Raw genomic sequence first — 12,794 nt, forward strand, 5'->3', positions numbered from 1 at the left:
ATCTCTTGCCACCTTAGTCTGCCCAATCAGGAAGCTCTAAAAAACTGCCACTGTAGCAGCTCACGTGCCTTATCGCCCATCGCTCCAACTGATTAGGAATAGTCGGTATTTTTCTTCTCTCCGGGCTCCCGTGTTCCTGGAGGCCGACAGTTTGTTCTGCCTCTCGCAGATTTTCATCCTCCTTCCCTCAACCCATAATTCAATTCCTCTTCCTGTCGTTCTTCCATTTTATCCGTGAAGAGCTGCAGGACGGCTTGTCAGTTCGGACTGTCCCATTCCGCCTGGCAGAGTCGCTTTTCTCCTATCTGGTCTGATTTTTTCGTTTCTCAGGCCTTCCTCTCCGTCTCCAATGAATCCGCGCTTTACTTGCCATTAATCATATACTCTATTCCCTTTCCCTTCTGTCTTTCTGATTTACTGTCTTATAATTCGTTCATTGTCTGTCTGTTCGTTTAGCGGTGTTCGTGCATCATGTTGTCCCGAGTCGCTCGCCAAAAAAATGCCATCAGCCTATTCCGGCAGTCGAACGGACGCCGTCTACTGCCCTCGGGGGCAGGGCTACGATTTTATGTCAACGCCAGCAAACCAGCATTGCTGGCAAGTGCATCTGTGACCACTCCACAGGAACAATCTCGTCGACTTTCGTTTCAATCCAATCGGACTCTTGCCACTGCCGCCGATCAGTCTGCCGTCGATCAAGGATCCTATGCATCATTCGATGACTCGCTTTATGCGCCAGAGAATTTCTATGACCCATCACAGCAGTGGTCTCAACTATTCCCTTCGCTGCCTGCTAAAGAACTCGATCCTTCGTCCCTGATCATCGTGGGCGAGTCATTACAAACGAAACCCAAAGTATTACGGAAGGTTAGAGGGATTGGCGGCGATGAGGATGAAATGCTGGCCAATTTGGATGTCTCTCTCAAGGTTGGACGCTTTGATCGGGCTGCTACGCTCATTAATCGATTGGGACAACATTACCCTGTCGGTTCATCGGAGTACCTGGCTATTCACAATCGCTATTTGGAAAAGATGGTATCACACATGATTGTTACAAGGCAGCATAATATGGTACTGCCGATGCAGAGGTGGTTTGAGCTTGATATGCCAAACGGGGGCGTGAAACCGGATGCAACAACATATGCAATTATGATACGGATGGCACTTCGCATGCTTCATGGCTCGAAGCGAGACAGAGCAGTGCGAAGATATTGGCAATTCGCCAAGAAGGATAATATCGAGGAGGAAGTGCTGGCAGTCCCTGTTCTCTCGGAATTGGAGCTCGGAGAACTCTCAGAGGTTCGTACTTTACATCTAATTACATTGCTTCCCTTCATTCAACTTCCTACTATCCACAGTCGCTACTCAGCACAAAAAAAATTGCAGCAAGTTCAGTTACTTATTCTTCGGCTTACTTTAGATCTGCTCATCTGACCTTCAACGCGTTGCCATCGGCAGTATTGGATCTGAACCCACACCCGCTGTCGCCGTCAGCTCGCAGATTGATAACTTGGCGGAAGTTAGGCCCGTTGAGCAAAAGGGTCTCGGGCTTTCCTCCCTCAAACAATCTCTCTCCCTCTTTCTTAGCGAATCTAGTTCCTCGGTGCCCGCCGACCCCGAACAGAAGCAAGCCTTTGATGAACTCAAACAGCGTCAACTGGAAGCTGACTCGATACGGTCTGCTATGGATCGTTGGCGTCAGGAGTTTGATAACAGACAGAAATTGGGCCTTGATGCCACCGCTGGTGGGAAGAAGTTAGGGACCATTATGACGGAGTGGCACTCTAGCCTCGTTGCTAGGATCAAGGAGGAACTTGAGCTTGTTGCTGAGGCGGAGGCGAATCCCATTCGCACTCTTGAGCAGAAAGAGCGCTGCGAATATGGTGTGTACTTGCGATGTCTGGATACAGACACTTTGGCAGCGCTCACCATTCTGGCTGTCATGTCTACTTTCAGCCGCGGTGGGATGGAAAAGGGTTTGAAGGTTTCTGCAGTTGTTTCGACGATTGGTAAAGATCTCCAGGATGAATTGATAGCGGAGGCTGCCCTCAAAAACGAAACAGGCGCAGACTCTCGGCGTCTCAAGGCACTGAAGGAACTCCTTGCGGGGCGCAAGAAGAAGGACGGTCGTGCCAAATGGCATGCGCTCGTTCAGAAGATGCAGCAAGAGGATGCGACGATCATGTGGTCGCCACGGGTGACTGCAAAGGTCGGCGCGGTATTGATGAGCCTGCTATTCGAGGTCGGTAAGGCACCGGTGACCATAGAAGATCCCGAAACAAAGAAGAAAACGGTCACGATGCAACCCGCCTTCCAGCATGCTTATCAGATCACCTGGGGAAGGCGTACGGGCTACCTCCACCTTCATCCAGCAATCGTCCAGATTATCGCCAAAGAGCCGACTGCCGACCTTCTCGGTCGGCATTTACCCATGGTCTGCAAACCCCGACCCTGGAAGGGCATGAAGGACGGGGGTTTCTTGCTGTATCAATCTGATATTGTGCGGACGACACCCGGTGAAAGTCTCCAGCCGACGTACATCAAGACTGCCTTGGAAAACAACGGCCTTGAGGACATTCGCCGGGGTTTGGATAATCTTGGCAGCACAGGGTGGACCATCAACCGCGACGTCCTCAATGTTATGCTCGAAGCATGGAATTCTGGAGAGGCGGTCGCAAACCTTGCACCTCTAGAACCCGACCTACCACTTCCACCCAAGCCAGCTCCCGAAGCGGGGTATCACGCTGAAAAGGAATGGGATACTCTGGTACGCGAAGTTGAAAACAGGAGATCTGGATTGCACTCGATGCGGTGTTTCCAAAATTTCCAAATGGAACTCGCTCGTGCGTACAGGAATGTCACCTTTTACCTTCCGCATAACATGGACTTCCGCGGTCGTGCTTACCCACTTCCCCCGTATCTTAATCAAATGGGTGCAGACAACTCCAGAGGTCTTCTGCTGTTTAGCGAGGCGAAGCCATTGGGAGCCAGTGGTTTGAGATGGTTGAAGATTCAGATCGCGAATCTTTCGGGCTTTGACAAGGCTAGCATGTCTGAGCGTGAACAATTCACCATGGATCACTTGGACGATGTGCTTGACTCGGCGGACAAGGGTCTTCACGGCAGACGCTGGTGGCTCAAGGCGGAAGATCCCTGGCAATGTCTAGCTGCCTGTTGTGAATTAAGAAACGCCCTTCGCCATCCGGATCCGACCCAGTACCCGTCCCGCTTGCCTATCCACCAGGATGGTTCGTGCAATGGATTGCAGCATTACGCGGCACTTGGAGGTGATAGCGTCGGTGCCCAGCAAGTTAATCTTGAACCATCCGATCGCCCGTCCGACGTCTACACCGGTGTTGCCGAGTTCGTTAAACAAGAAGTTGCGCGGGAGGCGGCCCAGGGTCACCCTATCGCTAAGATCCTCGACGGAAGAATTACAAGAAAGATTGTAAAGCAGACTGTCATGACCAATGTGTACGGTGTCACGTTCATGGGAGCCATGAGACAGGTCCGCAAGCAGCTTATCGACCATTACCCCGACCTGTCCTACGACGATAAAAAGAATGGATCTTTGTACATTGCCCGGAAAATCTTCGAAGCTTTGGGTACGATGTTCAACGGGGCGCATGAAATCCAGCACTGGCTTGGAGACTGCGCGAGTCGTATCACAACGTCACTGTCCCCCGAGCAGATTGAGCAAATCGCGAAGGAGGCTTTGACGCCTTCTTCTTCAGGTGGATCTGCAGTGAAGCTCAAGGATCCGTCTGAGAGATTTAGGTCTACAGTTATCTGGACCACGCCTCTTGGACTGCCTGTGGTCCAGCCATACCGCGTGCGAAAGGCTCGGCGTATCACCACAACTCTTCAGGATCTCAGTATCGTCGATACTAATTCGGAAGACGTCGTTTCGAAGCGCAAACAATTACAGGCTTTCCCGCCAAATTTCATCCACTCTCTTGATGCCACTCACATGATCCTGTCTGCAAACGCCTGCAACCAAGCCGGCTTGACCTTTTCTGCGGTCCACGATTCGTTCTGGACGCACGCGTGTGACGTCGACTCCATGAACCAGATCCTTCGGGAAGCCTTTGTTCGTATGCACTCGGACGATATCATCAGGAGACTCGCTTCTGAGTTTCAGGTTCGGTATGGGCAGAACCTGTTCCTTGCGAAGGTTGACGCGAGCACGAAGATTGGACGTGCGATTCGTGCCTTCCGAAGAGGCGAGAAGAAGAAGTCGGGAAAGGTCCAGGAGCTTTTGGACGAGTACAGGAGACAGCAGCTTTTGAAGTCTGACGATCCAGAGTTGCAAGCGCAGGGTCGTGCCATGGTCACGGCTGGTAGCGTCTTTGAACAGCTTGGTGGAACCGATAAAGATTTGGCAATTGCGAGCTCGCTCGGTGAATCAGCGGTGGGACATATTCCGGAGGATTTGGCCGCAGCGGAGCGGAAGACGCCGGGACTAGGGATTGACACGTCGGATCCTGCGATCGAGAGTTTGTTTTCGGACTTTCAGGACCTGGAACCGAGGGCCGGCGAGGCTGACAAAGCCACTGGGGCCGAACTGGAGGATGAAGTGGTGGCAGAAGACGGTGCAGGGAAGAAGAAAAAGGCGGCGCGGCAGCATGTGTGGCTCTGGCTACCCCTGCGGTTCCGGGACGTTCCCGCGAAGGGTGCCTGGGATCTAGCACGGATCCGAGACAGCCAGTATTTCTTTTCATAGACGTCTGTGTTGGTGGCTTGCCAGGAGTTTTACGCATTGGGCTGGCGTTTGGGTGGTGTTCGAATTCATGAAACTAAAAGCAAGACAAGCAAAAAGAGCAATCGGGAGGGCAGATCTCTTTGCGCTTATTGACGGCGTTTGCTCATTCTGTTCCCCTGCATATGCTGAGAGCTGATTATCATTTGATTGTGATATCCCGATGTACATTTATTTGTGGCGTGCGCCTCTCCCCCTTTTCATTTTATTCATTGTATATTATCTGATGGATGCCCGCATTATGATGGGGGAAAAGTGTACAGTATGACCTGGAAAGCTATTGTTTGTATATATCAATATGCATTTTGTCATCGTTATCCTCTCTTCCCTCTTCTGAAAGCATACTAAAGACAGACGGTGACAATGGTATATACCGTCACAATATGGAAATGGCTGAGATGGGATGTCGTGTCCCGGACTTGGCAGGACCGGGGCTCATTTAGGCAGAATACGAACGCCACCAGGGAGGATTTTGAGTTCGGCCTGGGGTATCGGTATACCCAGGGCAGAAGACCACAAAGTCCATGACTCGAAGGTGGCTAGGTTATGCAGGATATTGCTTACTTGCGCGTATCGCCAGATTTAGCGAAGGAGACACCAGCGCTGAGTATGCACGAGGTAACAGTGTGGCTGCAAGCTGCGGCATTGAGAACGTCCAGAACTTCCTTCATCGCAAGGACACAGAGTATGCAGTATAGACTACGGTAGTCTGATTTCGTCTGAATTCATCAGAAATGATCCTGGATTGGATGGATTCCGTATCCTGCTATCATGCACGGAAGACTTTGGCCAGATTAAAGACTGTGCAGTGGCGACGTGCAGTCCGGCATTTGTACAAGTAGTGCATCTGGGGGTATGCATATAGTCCAGGGTCTGGCTCGGACTAATGGGAAGGACCCGGACTTCGACGAGAAACGAAAACAAGGTGAAAATGAAAATGAGATTGGAATAAATGCGACTGTGGCAACTACGAAAGGTCTCAACTCCTCCTCCGAATAAGGACAGATCGTCCTCTTTGCTTTGGTTGTCCATTTGATTTGTGCGCGACGACAGGGGGAGAGAATATCCATGGATGTCTCCTGACCTGGGGTGCTTACACCCTACAGCAGAAACTCCACGGGGTAATGCATGCAATCTGCAACGGGGAGAAGAGGATTGGCTGGAACGGATTTCAGGCACCTGGAGAATTTGTAAGTACCTACCTACCTATAGGGAGGTACGGAGTAAGGTAAGGTACAGAGGTTAGAAATGGTTGATGCGTCGTTCTGACATCGTTGGGCTTCGCTACTGTTTTTATTTGAAATCTGGGGCTGAGTTTGGGAAATGGAGACCATCTGTCACAGTCTCTACTTATCTAGTCTTCGTCCTTGGCGCTTTTCTGTGATCATCGTCGATTAAGTTTCGCCTTCTTCTAAGCGAAGTTTGGAGTAAGAGCTTGTGATTCTATGAATATGAGGTCTCGTATCGTTATTCACCAGCAATCAGTCGGTGTAGAACTGCAGGTATTATTATGATCAGGATCAATACCCCTGGTAAGGGTGAGATATTATTCCTTCAACAGCTTCTACTCATCGGTCCAGTAAATAAACATGCCACCCCAGTACCATCTCTTTCTTTGAACAATCTCTGGATACTGGTACTGGTACTGGTACTGTAGTGATTGTTCTGACGATCCGGAGACCCGTCCGAAAGAGAACATGACCATGGAAAAGATTGAGCAGGCCGATGACTACGGAGTACAGAGTACAGAGTACCTTACTCCGTCTCGGAAGTAGGCTAAGTAGTACTTAGTACCCTCACTCTCGGTTTCCCCGCCTTTTTTCCCTTCTGGCCGGTGTGGAATTTTTATCCTGGAATTAATCCAGCTCCTCTTCGAGTCTAAGAACTTGTCTTTTCCACATGAAACTTTCCTCATCATCCTTCACTTCAGAATTTCCCTCGCTGACTGGCTAACAGTAAGTCCTACCTAACCAAGATTGCACGTACGTCTTTCCCCACTGCCGACCAGCATGAGCTGTGGCCCGTTCCAGGTCTAGTTCTCCTCGCTAAACTCGACCCAGGCAAAGGCATTTATTATTTTCCCTTGGTTGATGGTGGTTCCATACTCGATTCGTCTACATCCCCGGAACTTCCCAGCCTGGGGCTCTCTTAGTCTAGTCATGGTAGTCTGTCTCTCCCCTCCCCCATTCATTCATTCATTATTATTATTATTATTATTATTATCCAATTTCAGCCTTTCTTCCTTTCCCTTCACTTTTACTTTTTCCTGCTCGTTTTGCTCCATCTTTGCTTTTTGCCCTCGTGGTTCTTAGTGCCTTTCTTCTTCCTCCAGGAAGCGCTATAGAGCTGATCCTTCCTTTGCCTCTCTGACTGGCACTGGACTAATTGGGATCTTGTTAGTTAGCTGCTTTCTGTGTCTTGATTCGTTTCTACTCCATCCGTTAAATTAATACTTATCTACTATTTCTCCTCCGAGCCGACTCTCCTCTCTCCCTGCCTTAGCTATTATTATTCTATTCTCACATCACGGTCTGGTGGTCTTTCGGCAATGAACTCTTGACTTTGCTGATTCGGTACCTTCTTCCCCCTCTTCATCTCACCCCGCGCGATCGTTTTTCAACGGTCAGCGCTGCTGCTCAGTTTATCAGGTGGGAATACTGCCGATCCGATTGCTCTCAACACGCTATTTTCGTTTTCCGGCATCGACTTCTGGGGCCTTTAAGGCCCTTGAATTTCTCCACATCTCCAGGTTTTTGCGGTGTCCTCTCGCCGTCTCTATGTCTATAGATAGGCCGATTGCTCTGCTTCACCCGTGAGGATGTCAACTACCTCACTTCAGCATTTTTCTCATTCCTATTCTCCTTTTCCTTCCAGTCGTTCCTCGAATCGAATGGCGCAATCACAAACTTCTGGGCTCGACACCCTGGCAGAGGGTTCGCAGTATGCGCTCGAGCAGCTGCAGATGTCGCGGGAAGCTGCAGGCGACGGCGAGGCTACAAACTCTATGGGCAAACCTAAGGATCAGTATCAAATCGATAATGACAATCACCACAACAATCATTCCCTCCCCAGCTTCAAGAACTCTTCGCAACGAGATCCCCTCGTCGAGGCTCGTTCGACAATCAGGAAAAACTCGGCCTCGGCACCTGTTCGACGGAGAATCAGTCGCGCTTGTGACCAATGCAATCAGCTACGCACTAAATGCGACGGGCAGAACCCGTGCGCTCATTGTATCGGTAGAGTTCCCAACAGCTACCCGAAATTTGTACTGCGGAACGTGCCATACTGACAGAAGTGAGCAGAGTTCGGGTTGACCTGCGAATACGCGCGAGAACGGAAGAAGCGTGGAAAGGCTTCAAAGAAGGACCTCGCCGCCGCCGCCGCGGCGGCCACGAATCCTGGACAGCCGAATGGCAGCTCGGGCAAGGAAGATGCAGCGATGGTTGGAGGACACACTTCCCCGGATAGGCGACCGACGCTCAATGGAAGATATGACCCGGCTTTCGAAGTACCTCGGAATCTGAATGGCTCGGCACAGCACTCTGAGGCATCAGGCATGGTCGGGATGCAGAATTCTCAGCATCTTCCACCCCATTCCCAGTCGTCTATGGGCGGTGGCCTGGAAGGCTTGTCTCTGAATGGTTACAACGGGTTGAACGACTCGAGCCGACCTTCAATGCCCGTACCAGAACTCCAATCACTGCATATGCTACATAACTCGCATACGAACCCTCGCTCCCCGTCATCCGTCCTGCCCCATCACAGATACAACGGCGGGTACAATGACAGTGCATATTCGCTCATGAATCCACAGGAGCCGAACTCGACCTCGATCAGCCACTTCCGCCTCGGTAGTTCTACAGAAAATCCACCAAATTCGTTCCTTGGGCTCTCTCCGCCAGCTCAGTCGCCCGGCTGGTTACCTCTTCCTTCTCCATCTCCTGCGAATTTTCCTTCGTTCAGCATGGCCTCGTTTTCTACGACATTGAGATACCCCGTTTTGCATCCTGTCTTGCCTCACATTGCGTCTATTATTCCTCAGTCACTCGCCTGCGATCTCCTTGACGTCTACTTCACTAGCTCTTCCTCGTCCCACCTATCCCCTCAGTCGCCGTATGTGGTTGGGTACATTTTCCGAAAGCAATCCTTCCTTCATCCTACAAAACCGAGAGTCTGCACGCCTGGCCTCCTGGCCAGTATGCTCTGGGTTGCAGCTCAGACAAGCGACGCCCCATTCCTCACATCGCCTCCATCAGCGCGCGGCAGAGTCTGCCAGAAGCTACTCGAATTGACCATCGGTTTACTCAGGCCGCTGATCCACGGCCCTGCGCCCGGGGAAACATCGCCTAACTACGCTGCAAATATGGTCATCAACGGTGTCGCTCTAGGTGGCTTCGGTGTCTCGATGGATCAGCTAGGTGCTCAAAGCAGCGCTACGGGAGCTGTAGACGACGTCGCCACCTACGTCCATTTGGCGACAGTCATCTCTGCAAGCGAATACAAAGCAGCCAGTATGCGTTGGTGGACAGCGGCGTGGTCTCTCGCGCGGGAGTTGAAACTCGGCCGCGAGTTGCCGCCAAACACTCCTCACTCGCGACCCGACGCTGAGCGAGACGGGGACCCAGACGCCGATCTCTCAAAACGACATCCTCCGCCTCTCATCACGTCCATGGGGCACGGCCCTGGAAACACCGTCATCAACATTACCGAAGAGGAACGAGAAGAACGCCGACGTCTCTGGTGGTTACTTTACGCGACGGACCGTCATTTGGCGCTGTGTTACAACCGTCCTCTGACCTTGCTAGACAAGGAATGCGAGGGGCTTTTGCAACCGATGAATGATGACCTGTGGCAGGCCGGTGACTTCGCCACCTATCGCCAGGCAGGCCCTCCAGTCGAGTGTACAGGCCACAGCATGTTTGGGTACTTCCTCCCGTTGATGACGATTCTCGGGGAGATTGTGGACCTGCAGCAGGCCAGGAATCATCCACGGTTTGGTCTTGCCTTTCGGAACAGTGCCGAGTGCGAGGCTCAGGTCCTCGAGATTGCGCGCCAACTAGATGTGTATGCACAGAGCCTCAAGGAATTCGAGACGCGATACACTAGCAGTCTCGCTTTGGGCGCGGCAGAGACTGAGGCCGCTATGGAAGGGTCTCACCTGAACCATGTGAGTCCTTCGGGCCGGTCGAGCAGCACAGTCGAATCACGCGTGAACGAGTCAATCGTGCACACCAAGATGGTGGTCGCCTATGGGACACATATCATGCATGTTCTGCATATCCTCTTGGCAGGTAAATGGGATCCGATCAATCTGCTTGATGACAACGACCTCTGGATTTCTTCCGAATCATTTGTTGCGGCAATGGGCCACGCGGTCGGCGCCGCTGAGGCGGCTTCGGAAATTCTAGAGTATGACCCGGATCTCAGCTTCATGCCGTTCTTCTTCGGAATCTATCTACTGCAGGGCAGCTTCTTGCTGCTGTTGACTGCCGACAAATTACAAGGTGACGCAAGTCCAAGTGTGGTCCGGGCGTGTGAGACTATAGTTCGGGCGCATGAAGCTTGCGTCGTGACGCTCAATACCGAATATCAGGTAGGCTTCTCCAGTGAAATCTCTTCTAGATCGGACCTGAAAATACTAATGCCATTCTGCTATAGAGAACCTTCCGCAAAGTCATGCGCTCGGCTCTCGCGCAGGTTCGCGGGCGCCTACCCGAGGACTTCGGCGAACAGCAGCAACGTAGACGGGAAGTACTCGCTCTCTACCGCTGGACCGGTGACGGCAGTGGTCTTGCGCTCTGAGATTGAGCTCGTGTTTCGGCGCTGGATTTTCTTCTTTTGGCGTTCTCGAAGTCTATATATACACCTGTCAAACGTGACGACGTGATGCGATACCACGGGAATCATCATCGGGAACATGGCCCGCGGGCCCGGGTTTGGGAGTTCAAACGGAAGCGACTGGACCTGGTGGGATATTTCCTTGTCGAACATAATCTTCATACCTCTTGGATATTCACTTTTTTTCGCATTTCCCTCCGTATCTTTCTCCATTTCTGTCCGTCTGTCTTCATCGCCAGTGTTTTGTGAATCCCACCCGCCATCCGATCGAAGAATCCGGCACTTGGCTGTGGTGATTCGAGAGACGGGCATGAGGCACGTTGAGTTTATGGGCTGCCGATGAATTACAACGGTTATTGCTCTGATAGTACCTACATATCTTATCGTTGCTTTGTATCGTTTTTCGATGGATACCAATACCTGTACACTTAGGGATCTTGGGTTGTTTCATACCCTGTTCACGCGAATGCCCGGAGCCAGATCTATTGTTCAACGCAGCGCATTTTGGAAACCAAGTTCAAATCAAAATATAACCCCTGGTATTATCACGACATCTTATATCTTTGGGTAATCAAGCATAGAAGCTCGCAACGGTAATATCAAACCATAGCCATCTGTTTACGATTACTGCACTCCAGTTGCGGCCTCAGGCCACTATGACGCCACTGGTCGTTATCGATAAGCGCTTTCTCCTCCTGTGCTCCGCTAAGCTTTGTTCATCTCTGTTGCACTTGTTCACTAAGCTTAATCAAGCACATCAGGAAATGGAGTATCTGATATACATATCATCATGGCCAGCCTCAGCAGAACCTTACGACCCTTCGCTCCCTGCCAAGTCCGCTGGGGCTCTCCTTTGTCTCCCCTAACACCCAAACGATTCCTTGGCATCCCACCTCAATTTCTCCTAGACGAATATATCCCACGACATCAACTTCTTTCTTCCGTGGACGCAGCAAAGAAACGGTCCCTCGCTTATGCTCACCTACAGAACTGCAATCTGTGTCCCCGTCGTTGCGGTGTGAATCGATACGAAGAGACAGGGGTTTGCTTGATCGGCGCGGAAACGGCCAAGGTCAATGTCATTGCGCCGCACCGAGGTGAAGAGCCATGTATACAGGGATACCATGGAAGCGGGTCTGTGTTTTTCTCTGGGTGCAATCTGCGGTGTGTCTTTTGTCAGAACCATGTACGTTCTCAGGAGGGCTGAAACAAGACCCTTGTGGACTGTCGCTGACATCACACAAACTAGGATATTGCGCACCAGCGAAACGGCTTCGATTTGACCCCTGAAGAACTGGCGGAGTGGTACATCAAACTCCAACAGGTGGGAAATGTGCATAATATCAACCTCGTCACGCCAGAGCACGTGGTACCCCAGGTGGCTCTCTCGATCCTGGCCGCCCGTGACATGGGCCTGAAGATTCCCATCATCTACAATACGTCTTCGTTTGACTCGCTTGAGTCGCTCCGGTTGATGGATGGATTGGTGGACATATACCTGCCTGATTTCAAAGTATGGAAGAGCAGCACGTCTAAGCGGCTGCTCAAGGCAGATGACTACGCCGAAACCGCCAAGGAGAGCATCAAGGAGATGCACAGGCAGGTCGGCGATCTGTCCTTTACATCCGATGGCATTGCGAAGAAAGGCGTACTACTACGGCATCTGGTCATGCCGGGGAAAGAAGACGAGGGCCGCGAGATCATGCGCTGGCTCGCGGAGAACGTCTCGAAGGATCTTTACGTGCATATCATGGAACAGTACCACCCTGACGCACACGTTGGCAAGAAGAAGCGGACCACGAGAAATGCAAGTCAGGAAGACAAGACTGAGGTCCGCTATGCCGACATCAACCGGGCTGTTCGCGATGAAGAACTGGGTTCGGTCAAGGATGCTGCAGTAGCGGCTGGCTTATGGCGATTCTGTGAGGTTAATGAACATGGGGGGTTTCATCTATGAGACGATCTTTCTTTCGTTGTCTGGCGCATTGACTGTGCGCTTACTGCAGGACGCGTACCTCGAGGGTGTTACTGTTGCAGTGTATTAACTGTCAGTCGCGGGGACTCAAGTCTCGGGGACTCCGACCCATGTCCGGCTTTATCCTTGTGTTGGCCCGTTGGGCACGATTTAGCCGGTATTATCCAGAGGGTGACAGTCACATGAAGATCTTCAGGCTAATAAGTTATTTTAGGTTGTTTT

At 51.4% G+C, this 12,794-nt stretch overlaps 3 protein-coding genes across 3 annotated transcripts, besides 2 other annotated features; all 3 read left to right on the top strand.

The window, feature by feature from the left end:
- Window positions 1-471: 471 nt before the first annotated feature.
- Window positions 472-4,723, top strand: NFIA_090840 (DNA-directed RNA polymerase; the record flags this gene model as incomplete). The annotated part of the gene is made up of 2 exons (XM_001261022.1): window positions 472-1,299; window positions 1,421-4,723. The coding sequence occupies 2 exons, from the start codon at window positions 472-474 to the stop codon at window positions 4,721-4,723; spliced, it is 4,131 nt and encodes a 1,376-aa protein (XP_001261023.1).
- A 2,233-nt stretch (window positions 4,724-6,956) lies between these two features.
- Window positions 6,957-6,981: a microsatellite.
- Window positions 6,957-6,982: a microsatellite.
- Window positions 6,983-7,649: 667 nt separating this feature from the next.
- xlnR (putative C6 transcription factor) lies at window positions 7,650-10,561 on the top strand (the record flags this gene model as incomplete). The annotated part of the gene is made up of 3 exons (XM_001261023.1): window positions 7,650-7,932; window positions 8,059-10,352; window positions 10,418-10,561. 3 exons carry the CDS (start codon window positions 7,650-7,652, stop codon window positions 10,559-10,561), a joined length of 2,721 nt encoding a protein of 906 aa, XP_001261024.1.
- An 826-nt stretch (window positions 10,562-11,387) lies between these two features.
- NFIA_090860 (putative pyruvate formate lyase activating enzyme) lies at window positions 11,388-12,554 on the top strand (the record flags this gene model as incomplete). Its single annotated transcript, XM_001261024.1, has 2 exons — window positions 11,388-11,783; window positions 11,847-12,554. 2 exons carry the CDS (start codon window positions 11,388-11,390, stop codon window positions 12,552-12,554), a joined length of 1,104 nt encoding a protein of 367 aa, XP_001261025.1.
- Between the last annotated feature and the right edge of the window lie 240 nt (window positions 12,555-12,794).

The sequence above is a fragment of the Aspergillus fischeri genome, genomic scaffold (genome assembly GCF_000149645.3).
Source record: "Aspergillus fischeri NRRL 181 1099437636264 genomic scaffold, whole genome shotgun sequence".
NCBI lineage: Eukaryota > Fungi > Ascomycota > Eurotiomycetes > Eurotiales > Aspergillaceae > Aspergillus > Aspergillus fischeri.